This window comes from Echiichthys vipera (genome assembly GCF_963691815.1).
Source record: "Echiichthys vipera genome assembly, chromosome: 14".
In the NCBI taxonomy this organism is placed as follows: domain Eukaryota; kingdom Metazoa; phylum Chordata; class Actinopteri; order Perciformes; family Trachinidae; genus Echiichthys; species Echiichthys vipera.
This window is the reverse complement of record NC_139839.1, coordinates 20,073,940-20,093,705: the sequence shown is the minus strand read 5'-3', so window position 1 is coordinate 20,093,705 and position 19,766 is coordinate 20,073,940. Positions and strand designations below refer to the sequence as shown.

Genomic DNA, 19,766 nt, shown 5'->3' with positions numbered 1-19,766 from the left:
CTCCTTAGCTATTCAAGGTATTTTATCACTGGGGTACTGTAACTGTAATTTGTAATATTGTATGACAGGCCATTATTTCATTCATCAACAGTCACATATATCTTTAACAATGCAGAAGGCACGCAAGGAGCTCATCATGTGCAATTCATTAATTCTTTAAACACTGTTGGATTCAAACGGTTCAAGCATTGATTGCACACATAACATGTACTCCACAGCAAGAGATCCCCCATTAAGTGACATCTTTAGTCTGACAGACAGCCAGCCAGCTGTGTTTATGTCTGGGATGCCTGGCGAACCAGGCAACAGTAGGAGAGGATGAGAGAGGTTACATTTCACTGACTCAGAATATGTAGCTCGATACATCTAGAAATATTCTCTCTTTACTGCATTATTGAGTGAGTGCTGCGATCACATTCAGATCTGGTGCATATTTCAAAGTGCTGTCATCTGCTTAATACTTGTTATGCACTGTCTATGTGTTCAGCTGTGTTTTTTTTACCTGCGGAGTCAGCACTAGAATACTGAAACTGTAATGAACACAATGTTCTTCTTCCCCCAATCCCATCTACTAACCTCGCCCAAATAGATTCTATTATTTAGCACCCTAATAGGTGGTCCTAATGAGCTCCTTGTTTCTAAGAAATTAAAGTCCTGGGCTTCACAGTAGTGCAACAGCGCTACCTTTGAGGTCAAGAAAAGTACTTGTGTTTCAAATGTAACGTATGTACAACATCATATGCACTAAACTACAAATATGCAACATAAAATGCCCTTGAAGAAGCTCACAAAAGCAGCATTAAAAGTTACATAAAATATCTATAAAAACATGAATATCCATAAAACAATACCTTGCCTGGACCTAATATTCCCTTGTACCATGGCTAAGATTAATACATTTCAATATCTTACTCTTTTCAATAAACAGAGTATTTATCATTACAAAATATTGTTTTTTTTTATTTCCATTGTAATTGTATTTTTTTAATTGATTAATATGAGTTGCACAGTGTGCAATGGATAAATGCAGTTCATCATTGAATTTTTATAAATGGGGATTAGATCTGGACAATAATAGCTTATAAGTGCGAAAAGCAAAGTCTGGAATTGACATTTGACCCTGTTTCAAAAAATATGGTTCATCATGTTTGAATGCCCACTGTGGTCCCACTCCAATTTTGTGATGTCAGAGTATCTCCCCCATGCAACCTCACTCAGTCACCCCAACAAGAGGAGACATGATCATCGATCAGAAAATGTAATATTGCAGTGTAATTCCTGTGTCCCAAATTAGGGCTGGGTATCGGTACTTGATACCTTGAAATAACCCACTCCCAAGTAGCATCAAAACTTCTCCAGCCAAATGATACCTGTATTTGATCCTTTTTGTACCCAGATCTAGAAAAAAGCGACTATTTGTCCGCCAATCACTGCAAGTGTTGTTCAATTTAATACAACGTTTGATAGGCCCACAACTGCAGCAGCTACAACTCAACTGTGGTGTGGTGAAGTCAACGTGGCAGTTATGCGTACCAAGATGCGTCCATTAACGTGACAGGTATCAAATGAAATAGAAACAAAAGTTATCGACTCTATTAGTATCAGTATCACTTTGAGGTTACTGGTATTGGTACTGGTATTGAAAGTTTTTCAAACGATACCCAGCCCTATCCCTAATACAGATAGATAACTGTGTGCCTGGGCAGATATAACAGCACAGATATCTATAAGGTATGAACTATACAACTGATGTTAGTGACGGTGTAAAAAGTCTTTTTGCTTCTCTGACCTCATTATGATTTCTATTAAACTACATTATCTACAATCAAATAAAAAGAGAACAATGTATCTCCTATGTTCGTTTGTTTTTTCCTATTATACAGTGTTCTTTTCTTTCATTCTTTTTTGTCATTTTGACACATTCATCACTGTTGAATACAACAAACACTGTAAAAAGAAAAAAATCTAAAATCTTTGATTTTTTTATCGCCAAGTTATACGTTGACAGTGTGACTCTTGCTGAACAGCAAGACTCATAATAATACAGTAGAAATGATTATTCAAAAACAGATAAACACCAAGTGCAATGCCTGAATCAGTGATGTAACCAGCTACTGTTTGGTATTCATCAGATTTACGGAAGAACCATATGCACCCTGATGTGTATTTGTGAATAGGCGTGTTTTGAACTCTTGCTTAGAAAAGGTTGCATGATGGCGACTTGCGTATATGGTAAACTACTGATGGTTTCTAGAACTACAGCACACAGCGTAAACCCTGGAGAGAAGGCAAATTTGTCCACTAAGGAGTTTCAAAGTGTTAAGGAGGGAATGAGGCAGCTCTAGAAATGTCCAAATATCCTGCCATAAATTATTTCAATTCTATGTCCAAATATTTTGTTGTAGAATCATGCAGATCCATGCTTGAAAGAGAAAAGAAGGTAAAAAGCTGAGGTGATTCATTGTCGGTGTTTGTATGGAGGACTGGCGGAGCTAGAGAGAAAGAGCAAGTTGGAGCAGAGGGACTGAGGGACTGAGGGAGGACAGCTGTTTTACATCCTCTTTGTGAGTCACAGGGAAGAATTCCAGCCAGAGACTCCCATGAAGAGATGATTATATCATGGCAGTTCTCTTCTGGGTTCCTGCTAAGAGACAGAACACAGAATTAGCCGACACAGAAAGTCAACCTCGATATAAACTTATAGAAAGTCCTCACTCATGCAACAGTGGATCGTGACTGGTTACTGCCACCATCATTGACGTGTCATTGGGTGTCAGGGACATTTGAAATTTTTTTTCCCTTTCAAATCAGTGTTGAGTGTTTAGAATTTTCACCAAATCAGACGGATAGAAATCAGACACGGCTAAAATAAAATATGACAAAGCCCCTAACTGTAATAGGGAAGAATAGGGTATAATTAAGACATGCACAAGCAGGCATCACAATGGGCTATTTGGTATTTGGTAGGCCAGTATAACAACTATAGAGGGACAATAGAATAAGGTATGCTCCATAATATTATAGGACATTGGCAATAAATTTGAAACAGGATGTACAAGGATGTGGAGATACTTGATACTGTCTGTGCTCTCAGGTATGTTACATGCTGAGAAACGATTTGGGGCAAATCATTCTCTGATCCCTTTTTTTTTATCCGTGCAATCACTTTGCCCTGAATCTCTGCCAAGCTCGCCAGATGTGCAGAGCACAGGTCTGACCAGCAGCCAATTTTATTCTAATCTCAGCTCTCAGGAAGCTCTCACACTTGAGAGACTGGCCAATTTAAATTGTACTGCTCACAACAGCATTGCACTGGAACAGAGTGTGACCGTAGACAAAAGGAAATGTTCGATTCTGTTCTATTTAATCAGGTAAATATGTTGTTACACCAAATATTTGCATTGGGAACTGTGACAGTTTATAAAAGTTTATGATTTTTGAGCCAAACCAAGAATGCATACCAAATAGGATAGGATAGAAAATGTCTACACAATTCTCGTGGCTCTACGGAATGTAGTTAGCAACCAGCATACCTCCAGTTGTAGAATGGACTTCCTTTCATTTTGAGTACTTAAGAACAGGAAAAAAGAGACAAGTTCAGTGCTACATGTGAAACCTTCTCACACTAACAATACTCACACATCATACAAAAATCAATTGCTCCCATCCCTCTCTCCACATGCATCTGTGTATGTATGCATATGCATGTTGTTTAATCTTTCAGTGGATCACAGTTTCGTCTGTAGGTCCAGCAGTACAAAAGCAAACAACATCTGGGTCGGTTTCAGCGGCTCTGCATTGATTACAGTCTCTCGTGTACAGAAGCCCTGCTGGAGCCTTCACAGACCCCCAGCAGGATGCTCCCAGTACAGCAATGTCTCTTGTCCTTGAAGAGAACCCCTCCATGTCTGGGCTTCTTTGAAGTGCTTCCCCTTCTCACACACCCACTAGTTCTGCTCTAAATGTGTGTTATGCATCTGCAATAAAATGACCTACATACAACATAGGACATCGAACAGTAGCACATTTTCAGTTTGTGGGGGTATTTGTTTGGCCTAATTATGCAATGGAAGTGCAGATAGTTTGTGCTAGAAACACACTGATAACGAACATCAGCGTGACCATATTGTTAATCTTAAGAATGTTTCTTCTTCTGTTACCTATTTCCCCAATTTGTTTTATGTTGACTTTGGAAATGCAGTCTAATATATACAGTACATTAATAATGAGTGTAGTATAATGTCAAGGAAATATTTTGTACCTGATGAATTATTTTTATCCCTTCAACCTCAGTCACACTTTTCACATCCTTGTTTTCACAATGCATCACATTTCAACTACGCAGAAAAAACCTCCATTGCTATCACTGACTGTATTCCATGCGCATAAGCTAGACACAAAATAAATACAACTCATAAAAAACACCTAGTTTTTTCAGTCATTTTTAGTTTTTCCGGTCATTGTTAGCCTAATGCACATCAAACTATGTGTGAGAGTGTGAGAGTGGTAGAATCTGATTCTTGACTTAAGTAAAAGTAAGGTAAAAAAGAGAAAAATCTTCAGTACAAATAAAAGTCCTGCATTCAAATCTTATCAACAATAAAAAGTACCTGTTGTGCAAAAAAATGTGGCCACTGTAACTAATCCTATTGTACTTTTACAGTTTTAGATTCTTAATACTGATGCTTCAATGTGCAGTAGTGTTTTAATGCTGTAGCTGGTAAGGGTGGACCTAGTTTTAACTACGTTATATCATAGAATAGACTGTATATTAAAAGCTTCATATACAGTTGGACAGTTTAGTCCAGTGGGTCAGAACCCCCACAAGATAAATCAAAAGATAATTTTACCTTTTGAAGCCTCAGTTGTTTAAACAAAGCCATGTGAGATGTTTAGAGGGAAAATGTTACAACTCGTGTATCTTAAACATGTACTGTATGTATTACACACTATTTTGCAATGAAAAAAGGTCAGACACCACTGGTTATAGGATACATTGTACTGTATTTTATAAAATATTATATTATCGATATCAATTATCTTGTGTATTGTGTAGAATCCACTACAGGAGTGTTAAAACTGTGCGCAGTGAAGTGTAAGAGCCTCAACTTGATGATAATCTCTTCAGCAGTAATTTCCCAAAGTGTCTCTATGTTTTACATAATTAATAACACATGCACAGTTTGAAATAAAATAACCAGAAACATAAAAGATTGATACCTGACATTGAGAGAAACATCTTTCTAAGTTTTATCTGACCCGTTTATAGCTACAAAATGGCTCTGGTCCTGCAGGAATCATACACTAGTAAAGGCACTTCTGTGAACCACCAAAACTGATTAACAGTATTACCAACTTGCACCTACAGTAAATACCACAAAACCATTTTTGGCCTTCCAGAGGGAAAAAAGCATGACAGGTACAAACTTTTTATACCACTGAAGACAGATTAATTGTCTCACCAACATGTTCTGGTTCCCTCTCAGATGTCTGTTAGCACCCAGCTACTATTTCATTTAATACATACCTCCAGTGTGGACGCTCTGGAGTCTGTGGTCTCACTCGGCCCTATGCTTCTGGGTATACTGGACACAAAATACCCAGCTCCTTTAGGAATTATCGGCTGTCTCACGACCACTTTGCCTTTCCTGGTCTCCGCGAGGAACAAACTGTACCAGTAGGCATCACTGGAGATCAGGGTGGAATCTGCTATGGTGGAGCTCCTCTGGCTGATCACGCTGTTCCTGCTGATCACACTGTTTCTGTTAGCTGGGGGCAGCTTGATGGCCTTTGGCTTTGGTTTTTGACACTTCAGCACAATAATAACCAAGATGGTTATCAGTAGCAGAAATGACACAGCCCCTAAACCGATTACTAAGTACAGGTTTAGGTCTGTGAAGATGTCATACTCTAGTGGCAACTCTGTGGTTTCTGAAAAGGACATGACGTGTTCCACTGTTGATATCTTGATGGTGACAGTGGCGGAGAGGGCAGGCTGGCCATTGTCTTTGGCGACAATCACCAGCCGCTGTTGTCTCGGGTCTCTGTAACTGAACATTCTTGTTGTCCGGATTTCTCCGTTGTACTGATCCAAGCTGAAGAGGCTTGCGTCACTGATCTGCAGGAGCTGATACGTGACCCTGGCGTTCTGCTCCGAATCTGCGTCAATGGCGATCACTTTGGTTATCAAGTGCCCCTTATCCGTCGACCTCGGTATCACCTCCTCTACGACAGAGCCTTGTGCCCGCCAAGGTGACACAATAAGAGGAGTGTTGTCGTTTTGGTCAAGGATGATTATGTGAACTGTCACATTGCTGCTCAGCGGGGGGACACCAGAGTCTCTCGCTTCGATGTGGAAAAGGAACTCCCTCTCCCTTTCATAGTCAAAGGTCTTCAGGGCATAAAGATCCCCATTCTCAGGGTTGATGGAGAACAGCATTGACATAGACGTGTTAACAATCTCCTTCTCCATTATGAAGTATACCAAGTATTGGTTCTCATTTAGATCTGGGTCAAACGCACTAAGAGATGTCAATAACGCCCCTGGTAAATTATTCTCCACAACATGGATTGTGTAGAAGGACTGTGAGAAAGCCGGCACATTGTCATTGACATCCAGAATCTCCAGGGTGATGGTTTCGTTAACAGATAGAGGTGGCGAACCTTTGTCTCTCACCCTTAGCGTGATGTCATATTTGCTTATTACCTCTCTGTCCAGTGGCTTTGAAACCAGCAGCTCAAAGTAACCCTCTGAGGATTTGTTCAGGAGGAAAGGTAGAGATTCTTGACGATTCAAAGTGAGCTCCACCTGCCCGTTGCCTCCAGAGTCCCTGTCACTGACGCTGACAACGGCAATCAGTGTCCCCACAGAAACATCCTCAGTCAGGGAACTTTTCACAGACTTGATGGTCACCTCGGGGTAATTATCGTTCAGATCTGTGACGAACACCATGACTTTACAGTGTCCTGACTTGGGGTTCGCCCCCCTGTCCTGAGCCTGAATGTGCATCTCAAAACTCTGACTCTCCTCATAGTCGATCACCCCCTTCACCTTGATCTCACCTGAGTTTGGATCAAGAGAGAAGAGCTCCTGCGTCTTCTCTGAGGTGTACAGTGTATATGAATATATTAACTGAGCGTTTGTGCCTTCATCCAAGTCTGTTGCGTTTAAGGTCATGACTACCGTCCCCACAGGCGAGTTCTCTGAAACGTTGACTTGAAACACCGGCTGACTGAACAGGGGGGCGTTGTCATTGATATCCAGGACGTTAATAACGATGCTGGCTGTGCCGGAGCGGGGAGGCACCCCTCCATCCACAGCGGTTAAAATCAAATTATGAACTCCCTGCTCCTCTCGGTCCAGATGACCGTTCAGCACCAAATCGACATATTTGGAGCCATCGCTGCCAGTTTGTATGTCGATGTTGAAGTATTTGCTTTCGCTGAGATAGTAGGTCTTGATTGAGTTCGCCCCCACGTCCGCATCCACGGCGTTTGTCAATGAAAACCTCTCACCGGGAGGGGTTGCCTCCGATATGTCCAAGTGCATTGTCCTCCTGCGGAACACAGGCGCGTTGTCGTTGATGTCCATGATTTCTAGCTCGATGTTAAAAATGCGAATGGGGTTTTCCAGTATGACATCCATTTTCAGAAAGCACGAGGTTGCTTTAGTCATGCATATGCTCTCCCGGTCTATCTTCTCGCGGATTAACAGCTCCCCCGTTTCTTTGTTGATGTCAAGGTAATTTTTGCTGTGAATGACATCGAGCTTTGCACTGCGCTGCACCATACTGCGAACATCCAGACCCAGATCTGTGGCCAGGTTGGCAACAAAGGAGCCCTCTTCCATCTCCTCCGGAATAGAGTACCGGGTGATGGACAGCGCACATCCCCATAGTGCAATGAATGTAAAAATACTCGAGATCAAACGTGTCCGTAAAGGTGCAATGACACGCGCCATCATTGTGGTATTTTCTGAATGTAGAAAAAAGAAACAGATCCGTCCTTACGTTCAGGTTGTCTTGATGCAGGGGAGCGCCGGTGTCATTCTTGCCTCCACCAGTTGTAGCTGTAGCTGCAGTAGGCCATGCACGGTACAGTACCGCTGGAGGAGCTGGGCTCTCGCAGCAATGCTCTGCAGGGGCGTAGACGACATCTGTGTAGGCTGGGGGGGGGGGGGGGGGGGGGGTTAAGGGGTGCACATATGGAAAGTTTGATGAGCTACCAGAATTTCCCAAAATATTATTAAACATTTTGTGCAGCAACTTATTGTTAACCTAAATGGAAATGTTGTCTAACGTATTTTGGATATTAAATATGTAAATTTTGTTTATTGAGAGTTTGCTGGATATGTTTGCTGGGTAATACTGTTTTGTTTTTCTTACGTGTATATATATTTGATCATGTTTCCAAATCAAATATGTCCTTTTATTTCCATTGAATTCATTTGAAATGTTTAATTAAGACTCTATACATAAACAGATGATGTTCAAAGAAATTTAAATTAATTCTATTTTGTATTTAATCAAATTTAGAAGAACCCCAATGATTATTCTCCAGATAAAAAAATAAAGTTCCCACTTATGTGTTATTCTCTGACTGAACAGACCAGGATATTTCCAGAACCTACTTTGAAGGTTGCTATCAAAGTAATATTATGGTGATGATAGGGAAATGTTAAAGGAATATTATGTTCTTTCATGGGTGTTTAGTGTGATTCATATCTTTCTCTGTCCCTGTGGTGGTTACTGCCAATATTATGATGCTGCAATATCATGCAAGACGTTCTTGCTGTATGGCTAATGATGTACCTGAGAAACTTAGCAAAATAATACAACCTAGCATCACATTTGGTAGAGTCACAGAGTATGGATTACATAGAACAGTGTGTAAACTGACCAAGAAGCAGTTGAAAAAGGATGTATTTATAAGACATTTCATACGTGATCAGACCTCTCACATGATATGTCTAGACACAGGAAATAACACTCGCAGAAACAGGAACTGTAACAAGACAAAACTGAACTGGTTCAGACCTGGTCAGTGGTTACACATGTGAAATTACCTAAAACTATCAACACATAAAATATGCATAAATGGTTATAAATGATCTTATACAATAGCTTCACATAATATGATAACAAATTGTATTTTTCCATTACAAAAATATGATCTTTATAAATATGTATTAACATATATAATATGACAAACACTTAAAGTTGTGTTTGCATCTCTCACCTACGCCTGGCCGGCTATTCCTCACTCAGTCTAACCCTTATCAAATAAAACAGATATAGGCATCAAGTTTAAAAACTGTTTTAAAATGCTCTGAAATCTTTCCCTAGCAATGATGAGTAATTGTATAACTCTGTAGTGACCTACATTAACACTTTACATTCATACATTGATTGCTGTAGCCCACGCAGCTTTTACTCCCTTTTATTATTTGTGCTTCCTGCTTTATTTTAATGTATCTGGTTTCCGAACTAAAGCATTCTACTGACATGATGGGCAATAAGATGGGGATGGTCCTCAGAATCCTACTCCTTTAGCTCCATCCGGTGACATTTTAGAGAATTACAATACAGGAGGCTCACACACCCCTCTCACGCACACTATATTATCTGTTACTTTGATGCATTAACATGGTTATTTTTAAATTAATTTACCTATTCACAGTAACTACTTCGCCTCTGCTTCATGTCTGCATTCAAAAGAAAGTATAGGTGAGGCACTAACTTTATATATCTCAGGCGCATATTTAATACGATTTTAGAGCCCTGAAAATTTCTCCCCGATCAAAGGTTTTAATAGAAATGTTTTGACATGATGTCAGTCTCAAAATGTAAATTGCTTTGGTAGACAGAATAACTTAAACATTAAATGGAAACGATATACAAGCAAGTCAAATTCTGTTGTCACATACAGTAGTTGGAAGACGTAAATCTTCAGCTCAGGGCTTTCTCTTGTTGAAGAATGACCCAGAGCACATGGTTTACATATGTCAGTAAAGCAAATACACTTCTTTCAAATAGATAGATACTTCATGTCTAATGTCATTTTAAAATCAACATCGTGTTGTATTGAGTAAAGGCAAAATACCAAATTGAGGAGAATGATACATACAGTAAAAATAGACAAACATCCCAACAACAAGAGACGGGGGTATGACACCTGGTCAGGCCTCTAAACACTCCCCTGAACCCACCGAGCAAGATAATGTTTGCAGCACTGTAGATAAAGTTTGGGATTTATGTGTTTTTTTTTATATGAATTTATTTGATATTAATTACTTTGGTTTTATTTAAATCACTATTTATTATTGTCTGTTTAGCTTCATTTCATACAATGTTTTTTTTTCTTTTTCGTTAAAGGTCATATATTTCCAGAGGGCATTCTCACCCAGTTGCTAATTGAACGTACATAGAAGTTGTGACCGAACTAAGTGTTACATTCTGTTTATAGATGCAAAGCCTCGTGCCCACACTCTAACAGTGTGTAGAGCAGGGGAGAGAGGATAGGTCACAACTTCTGGTAAACATAAAGCATGAAAATACCAATTTAATATACTATGCCTCATTGTACCTACACATATCTGTAGTGTATGCAGCCTTTTTTTCACAAACTAATTTAAATGTATTCAATTTGAATGAAATCCTTGAAAATCTAAGTAGATAAAAAAAGTCATGTTCTTTTCCTTTTTTACATACATGCATGCACGCAAAGTTATCAGATGAAGTGCAATAAAATAAAAATATTTGAGACCAATAAGGAAAGAAAATGGTGAAATCCAACATGGATGTCAATTATACTGGGTAATATGATTCTTCAAAAGAGGTGAGAGAAAGAGCCCTCTAGTGGATAAAAAGGGGAGAGTCTTCTGCTCAACCAGAGTGGTGGAAGCTGTTGAAGGGGATAAGAGGGAGATAAAGAGGAATAAAGCAACACAGATTGGGCTCTGAATATATTTTATATGGCACCAAAGATATAAGACATATGCCATGAGTCTCTGCTTATTATACATGGGACATATTGACTCCTAAAGCTGACTGATTTTGGTACTGGTTGTGATACAGTCAAAGAAAAATCTTGGCTAGGGTATCTTTAATTATTGGCAAGAAATATTTGTGGGCCTATCTGGATTTGTATTTTTAATTTCCAGACGTCATGATGGGGATATATATTCATTTTTTTCCTCTCAGGTTTTATCCTTATGACTCGAACTTCAGAGATTTTAAAATAAATCTGAAACGGGCCCTTGGCACTTTGCTTTCTGAACATGAAGCAGTTCACTGAGACAGCCAGGCCCAAACCAAGGATAAACCCATTGGTCTGCAGTAGCTCAGTTAGAGCCGATGGATCTTAAGGATTATCTCCACAGTAGGAGTTGGAACCCTGGGGTTACTGACCAGAATGTCAAGAGTTTAGGTTAAATGACACTCAGAGCCATAAGTCACAACAGCTTCTCCTATAGACTTCATAAACACAAGTGTCTATATCATAGAGCGAGGATCCTCCTGACTAAGCCTGGGCTATTACTTTCAATTTCCAGATGAAGCGGGGTTGGGTAAAATAACTACACTTGATTGCATCACAGCAGAGAACTGAGGGGGATTGTTGGTTGGAATTGTGCAGTGTGGTGATAGTTGGTGTCCAAAAACAAATATGACTCCATGGTACATTTTATTCCACAATGTCAATGCCATGAGATTACATTTGATTTGATCCATCTGCACAAAACTACTGTCATGAAAATGTATGCTTTTTACACCAAAAATATCATTAATGTCAATATTCGATGGTGTCAAAAAGTTAACGTTTACTTCTTTTTTATTTTTGATATTATGAATGCCAAGTTATACAAGTAGTATTTTTAGAACCACACATTAAAAAAAGATATACACATCAGTTCAGGATGTAAAAAATGACAGGGGTAAAAATATGGCTGTTCTGTCAAAAACAACTACAGTTTAAGATAGATTTGTTGGTATTTATATATACTGTACATATAATGAGCATTTACAGAGTGATAAGTCTTAGTAAGCATAACTGAGTAATCATCTGTACATACACAAATCACACTCAGCGATAAATACAAATCGGGAGTGGATATAGGGAGGGCTGAGTTATGTCGGCAGTTGTTTATGATCAAACCATCTGAGTGGTCCAAGAAGTCTGTGTTATTTGCAGTAACATCACACCTGTGTTGTTGCCCTTCTGAGCGTCAATTTGTCAATTGAACGGTTCACTGCACAGAGTGAAATCACACATGCATGATTTCACTTGTCGTTTCAATGTCATATCAGATCTGATCAGATCTCAAGTCAGATGCAATTTTTCTGTTTTACTTTTACCATCTGTTTGCATTGCTTGAGGATTGTGTCTGGACTGTATTCAGATGCAATAGACTTGTTAACAAATGACCCATCACTGAATGCACCAGGCATGATGAATGAAAGACACTGAACTTATTGAACTTATATGACAACTGTAGCAGCAGCAACAGCAAAACCAAGATTTACAGCATTTGTGGAAAATAATGTCGACAGAGATTGTTGTTGAGTATAGAATTGTTTTAACACATATCCTAAATATGTTAGCTTTTGGTAAAAAACTTTACTTTAAGACTATATAGTGTAATGTTTCTGGCTATTACAGTTAGTTGGTTCACAGCTTTGACACACGGAATGTGTCCTTATCAGACAAAAAGTTGTGTCTACATACAAATGATTGGCTGTAAGCTGTGGAAATTGTGAACCTTTTTTGAAGTTAGACATTCACTGTGACCTTACTGAGATGCAGAGGCCTCTAAACAGATCAAATCACATTTACCTGAGCTCACTGCTGCTGCGAAAGAAAAGCCTTGTCTCTGGTGCTCCAGTTTACGGCCTTAGAATGCAACTTTGTGATGGAAAAGTCATCACTTGATCCCACCATGACTCAAAATAGACTTTAGTTAATGTATTTACATTTTATTTCAGTATTTACAAAAATAAAAAATATACTTGTGTTAAGGAGTGGTATTAAATTCAACTGGAAAAAAGAGAAACATAGTCCGTCAGCCTCCAGGAATCGATTTACAGTTATTAATGAAGCCATTTAATGGCATATACACTGGAGATCAAAATTAGAGAACAAATTATTACTTAATTCTGAAATACTGTTATTTTTTACTGTAATGGCTATAACACCCACTACAGTTACTGAACTGCAAGAAGAATGGACTAAGATCAAACCAGACCTTCTTTTCTGACAATGTGGTTCACTTTTTTTTTCACAAAATAAAAGTTGTTGTTGAAGTGCCTTGGGTATTTAAAAAAAATGCTAGTATAGCAGTGGTATAGCCACAGCGGATATTCTATCAAATTCTAAAGAATAAAAAAAATAACAATATTTAAGTAAGTATTTATGAATTGTTCTCTAATTTTGACCTTCAGTGTATATTTGAAACAGAACACACAGTATCGTTGGTGTATTATTTGAAAATGTCATTACTTACGATGAGACCATCATCGTCGTCAAAAGATTGTTCATAATTTGAGATAAATTTCTTTTTCTTTCCAAAAGTAGAGAAAGTGTTGTACACATCCAGTTCTCCTCTGGGGGCCAGCTTCAGAGTGCTGTAGTCAGATGTAGTGCCAGGTATGTACACATTGTGCTGGTAGTCTGGTGCTTCAGAATGAGGCTGAGTGTACTTTGGAGTCCATGAGTAGTGAGGAACTGCTCCCTCTTGAAGAGAAATCTTGCATTCTTTAAAAAAAAAAAAAATGTGCATGAATTACATTCTGTATTGGAAGATTATTTCTGCAAAGAGCTCCAATTTACATACACTATACTTGATCTGAATAAGGTGCTTTTATAGGCATGTGCTTAATTTCAGCTTTTTCGCAAAAGAAGCACAACACATCTTGCAGGGACTTAAGTAATGCTCATGTTGAGGTATTAAAATCCCCCCTAGTTTTGAGGCCTGGTATTATGTGCTTTTCAGTTTACCATTTTATATTTCAGGATAAATCCTAAGGCACAGACACAGGGAGAACCCCCAAACCCCTACCCCGACAGACTTTTTTCATGCAAATAATAAAGAGCTCAAATTGCACAGTTGCCACCTACCATTCATATGGTTTCCCCAGGTCCAGTACTGCGGTGCCACAGAGCAGGAAAACCCATGGGCATCATATTTTTGTTGACGAGTGAGAGTGCCCTCCATATTAGCTGAACTGTACCTGAAAAGATAAAGAAACAACACACATAAGTCTAGGTGTGTGCGTGTATGTGTGCAAATGTGTTGGTATGGCTCAACTTATGTGTTCACCTCTTGTGTGCTGAGTTGCGTTGGTTCTTGGTCCAGGTCCAGTCCTTGTTTGAATACTTAAGCTGCACAGTTAAAACATTAAAAAAAAACTTAGTGACCAGTGCAAGTAGTTTTTTTTTACCAGATTATCAAAACAATTTTGAGTATACTGTCTTATACACTTATTACATTGATAAAATGACATGAATACGTTGATAAAATGACATGAATGCAATTCAATGATGCGACATTATAATGTCATAGAAGATGTCATGTCCCCTGAAAATTGTTAAATGAGTTAGTAACTAATCCGCTTATATGTATTGTAAGGTTAAATATCAGTGGGTATACTGATGCTGTTGACTGGAGCACACATGCAGCAGCAGTGTTAAGTCTGTGATAAGAATGTGTATCTCTTTTTTTTTTTTTATCTCTGCAACAACTTTTATGCGTGTCACACACCCTGACACACTGTAGTAATTTGTCCAGACTGCAGGACATGTTGTCACAACATGTGGACTGATGATGCTATATTTTCCAATGGATTACTTGCATAAGAACACAAAATAGTCATATACCCTTTTTTTATCCTATAGACAACAAATATGATCTTCATTTGATGATTATTCATACATTAAAGTGTTTAACATCCTTCTATGCAAACCATTTTAACCCCCCCCCCACACACACACACACATAAAGATCACACACACGTGCACACACGCGCACACCCCCCCCCCCCCACACACACACACACACACACACACATAGCGGATCTATTGTGATGTCCCTTGCTAAGATGCATTGTGACATTTGCTTGTGATTAAGCCTTTCTGTATTTAGTTATTTCTTTATGGAAGTGAGGCAGTAGGGCGACTAGACACATGGATATTGTTTTGGATCTAGTCATTCTAAAAGTGGGGGACAGTGAGCTGATTATTGGTATATTTCATTACCTCGTTGGGGGTTGCTGCTCTGTTGTTGGTCAGTTCATTACGGTCCAGTGCGCTCCAACCAGAAGTGAGGTAATCTGTGCTCTTGGCGTTATTCTGCTGAACTGACATTACAGGACTGCAGGGCTTAAGGAACATAAAGTCACTTTTGGATGATTCCGGTGTCAGACACATTTTGTAGCAATAGACCTGAGGAAGAGCGCCGTTGCTGTTTGCCTCGGTGCAGCCGGACGCGCCCGTGGACATCCGCACATTTAAGTTGGACTTTTTGAACACCTCTGTGGTGGTGGATGTTTCCGAGCGAGAGCAGCAGCAACACCCGCTGACGGGGGGGAAGTTGGACTCTCCGCTGGACGATCTGCCCTTCACTCTCCGCACTGCAACCAGGACAATGATAGCCACCAGAAATGTGAAGGAGATTGCGCCCAGAGACACGATTAAGTACATGGTGAAGTTGGAGCTGTGATGCGGGCTTAGTGACAGGTCACCCAAATCGGGCTGCGAATCTGGCAGGCTGTCAACCACTGACAGGATGATGGAAACAGTGGCCGAGAGGGGCGGCTGACCATTGTCCTTCACGAGAATGACCAATCTGTGCCTCGTGGGGTCTTTCTCCGCCAACTGGCGTATTGTCCTGATTTCGCCTGTGTACAGAGCGATGCTGAACAAGCTCGGGTCTGTTGCTTGGAGCATCTGATAAAAAAGACGCGAGTTTTGACCTGCGTCTGCGTCCACCGCGCTGATTTTGGCGACAAGGTAACCGGCGTCAACTGATCTGGGCACTGCTTCGCTGGGCGCAGTGCCGTTTTGCGAAACCGGTGACATAATTACAGGCGCATTGTCGTTTTGGTCCAGTATAAAGATGCTCACTGACACGTTGTTGCTCAGGGGTGGAAAACCCGCGTCTTGAGCTTGAACTGTGATCTGAAAGTTTTTAAGTTGTTCGTGGTCAAAGGATCGCAGCGCGTAAATGTTCCCGTTGTCTGAGTTTATGGACACGTACGTGGACACGGGCATTCCCTGTATGTCACCCTCCAATATAGAGTAGGAGAGGTATGCGTTTTGACCAGAATCTGGATCCAGTGCAGTCACCGAACAAACGGACGCTCCTGGCGCATTATTCTCAGTCAGATACACAGTATAGGAAGGCTGTTTGAAGCGAGGCGCGTTATCGTTCACATCAGACACACTCACCAGTATCGTTTTCCTGGTGAATAAAGGTGGGGAGCCCATATCTCGGGCGGTGAGGGTGATGTTGTACTCTGCGACAGCTTCCCTGTCCAGGAAATCACAAGTTACTAATGTATAGTAGTTCTTAAAGGACGAGTGGAGCTGAAATGGCACGTGATGGGGGATCTCACAGTCCACATTCCCATTTTCACCCGAATCTTTGTCCATTACGCTGATGACGGCTATCACCGTTCCAGGGGGCGCGTCCTCCTGCACAGGTGTAGACACTGAAGTCAAGATCACCTCCGGGAGGTTATCATTCTTATCCAAAACGTTCACCAGCACTTTACAGTGAACTGCCACGGCAGAGGGGCCTTTATCTTTAGCCTGTACATAAATCTCATGCATCCTAGCCTTTTCGTAATCTATCACTCCTTTGACTTTGATTTCCCCCGTGCGCGAGTCTACGCTGAACAGCTGGCGCACTTTGATGGGAGCGTGGCCACTAAATGAATAGGTGATGTCAGCATTGGGACCCTCATCTAAATCGGACGCATTGAGTTTGATGACAACTGTGCCTTTAGGCGCGTTTTCAGCAAGCCTCACTCTGTAAAAAGACTGATCAAACACAGGTGCGTTATCATTTGCATCCAAAACGGTGATATCAATTTGCGCAGTGCCGGATCTCTCCGGCGCGCCTCCATCCACAGCCGTAAGGACCATTTGGTGCGTACTTTGCTGCTCCCTATCCAGTGGGGTTTGTAGGACAAGCTCTGCAAATTTACTGCCATCACTGCGCGTCTGTATATCCAAAAGGAAATGTTCATTTACACTCAGCAAATAGGTGCGGAGCGAGTTGGATCCCACGTCCAAGTCTTGTGCGCTCTCAAGTGGGAAACGGGATCCTGGCGCAGCGGACTCAGATATGTCCAGATTAAACTCGGTCCACGGGAAACTGGGAGAGTTATCGTTCACGTCCAGAATTTCAATCTCTACCCTGTACAGCTCCAGAGGGTTTTCTATGACCACTTGCAAGTGAAAAGAACAGGACAAACTCTGCTCGCACAGTTCTTCACGATCAATTCTTTCATTGACAAACAAAACTCCATTTTCCAAATTTACCTCCACATATTGCTTCTTGGCACCTGATACTATCCGGAATCTGCGCGCAGAGAGCTTGTCCAAATCCAAGCCCAGGTCCTCTGCAATATTGCCAACAAACGCTCCATGCTCCAGTTCCTCAGGGATTGAGTAGCGGATCTGCCCCCGGACTGCATCCAAGAAACAAGTGAACAACACAAAACGGCAAACTATATGCCATTTTCCATACAGTCTTTTCTTCGCCCCTTGTGTGTCCATCTGTAGGCTGAAGCAATGACGCAACTCACACCAAGGACTATGTCTCTGTACTCATACAAGATGATTGAGGCTGAATTGTGCAGAATACAGCCTGGAAAAAACTTGACATTGGTGGGACTGGAACAGCGACTGTCTGCCTGGGAGAAAAGAGAGGGGAGAGAAAGGGATGTGCGAGGGCTACTAGCCTCTCTCAGATTAGTGTGCGTTTTGTGTGTCTGCGTGTGCGTGTGTTTATTATTGGCCCTACTGTTCCAATAGGAGGGAAACGACATCTGCTCGGATAATCTTTCCTGCCTACTAGCCCGATCAAATTCATGTCACAGTCTCGAGGCGTTGACCGCGGGTCAAACGTACTTGATTCAATTTCTTATGAGAGTATTTCATTATTTTGAACTGATAGAGTTTAGCATAATCGGATATAAATACACCTTCCTGCAGTATAATCAATCTAACTAGTAAAAGTTACAGTTGTGGACTTTTCAGTCTTAATCAAGCAACTTTTATATGCATTTTGACATGGTTCACTTGAGGTATTATTATAAGCAGCATAGTAAATATTGAATGCAATGGAAGGATTATACTATAAACTTTTTAACAAACTAATTTACAAAACAAACTGACCCTGAAAGGAAACCAGTGTGAAAATCATTTATTTGTTATTAAAGGAAGTGAGAATTTCATCTGAACCTTTATCAAATCAAGAGAAAAAGAGGGGAGGAAGCTTCAACTTAATCAAGCTCTAAAGCCCTTACCAAATAAAAAATGAATGATAGCAAAAAATAAGGAACACATTTCTATTTTTTATAGAAACAGTTACTCTTAATGTACTTTGGACCTTTTTCAAGATGCAAACATAAACATTCTAAATGTGCCCTAGTTTATTTCCTGTTGAAGTTCATGTGAATGACATAAACTGACAGGAAGTTAATAAGGGCCAAGGCTGTTGCCTAGCAATGGAATTCCCTTAAAAGGCTTTATAAAACAATTATATAGTCTCTAAAGATGGATGCTATAGTGACTATATGGGGGTATGAGTCTGTACGTTGAGAAATTGTCCTCAAGAAGGAGCCCGAATTCACAAACATCTTCAAAGTACTGCTCCTGTTTAATAAAACAGTTTTCAGCATATTTCATTTTATTGTTACTCAAATAGAGCAGTTGTATCTGTTTACCATCCACCTAAAGACGTGCTATACCCATTTGCTCTGTAAAAGCCAGTTCCCCTGGTTAAAAGCTGAAAACACAATCTGTCTGCAGGAATGAAACTGCAGCAGATGGTGAGGTTTTCCATGGGCTCATGCTCTTTTTAATTAATGGAATGGAGATTAGAGGGCATTTTCCCTGGATCATTAGTGAACAGAGGAATTAAGACATTTTGTGAGGAATAATCCCAAGGCTATCCATGTGATGCACATGTGGTTTTCTCTCAGTGGTCATACTGACCTGCTTTTCACAGCCTAAGTGCATGGCATCACTTACGCACTGCAGAATAAGTAGCTGGGATAAGGGGACACAACCACCACATTTAGGGATCAAATATACAAAAGAGATTATCTCTCTGTCACTCCTCTCTCCCTCACACTCACACACACACACACACACACACACACACACACACACACACACACACACACACACACACACACACACACACACACACACACACACACACACACACACACAATCTCTCTCACTCAAGGGCAAAAGTAGAATATCAATCCCTTTGTCCTTAACTACTTTCCACTTTTAAAATGGTAGGATTAGAACAGGTTAGCCTATATTCTGCAGCTTTTAACACTTAAGCGGTTTTAGTTGAAAACAGTTTTGTGCATTTTGCTCTAATGGCTGAATGTCTGTCCTGTTACATGTTCTGAGTGCAACTAATTATTTTGAGAGACATCACAGATGCTCTGCACCACCTGGTATGAAGAGCCGACAGCAAATTGACAGCGATTACTTCTCACATGATTGACTGCTGTGGTAATGAGGGA

The 19,766-nt window shown here is 40.4% G+C and overlaps 1 protein-coding gene across 1 annotated transcript; it reads right to left on the bottom strand.

Moving 5' to 3' along the window:
* Positions 1-2,617: 2,617 nt before the first annotated feature.
* LOC310956939 (protocadherin-10-like) lies at positions 2,618-17,775 on the bottom strand (the record flags this gene model as incomplete). The annotated part of the gene is made up of 6 exons (XM_083927316.1): positions 2,618-2,644; positions 5,528-8,004; positions 13,495-13,749; positions 14,113-14,225; positions 14,315-14,376; positions 15,250-17,775. 6 exons carry the CDS (start codon positions 17,773-17,775, stop codon positions 2,618-2,620), a joined length of 5,460 nt encoding a protein of 1,819 aa, XP_083783442.1.
* Between the last annotated feature and the right edge of the window lie 1,991 nt (positions 17,776-19,766).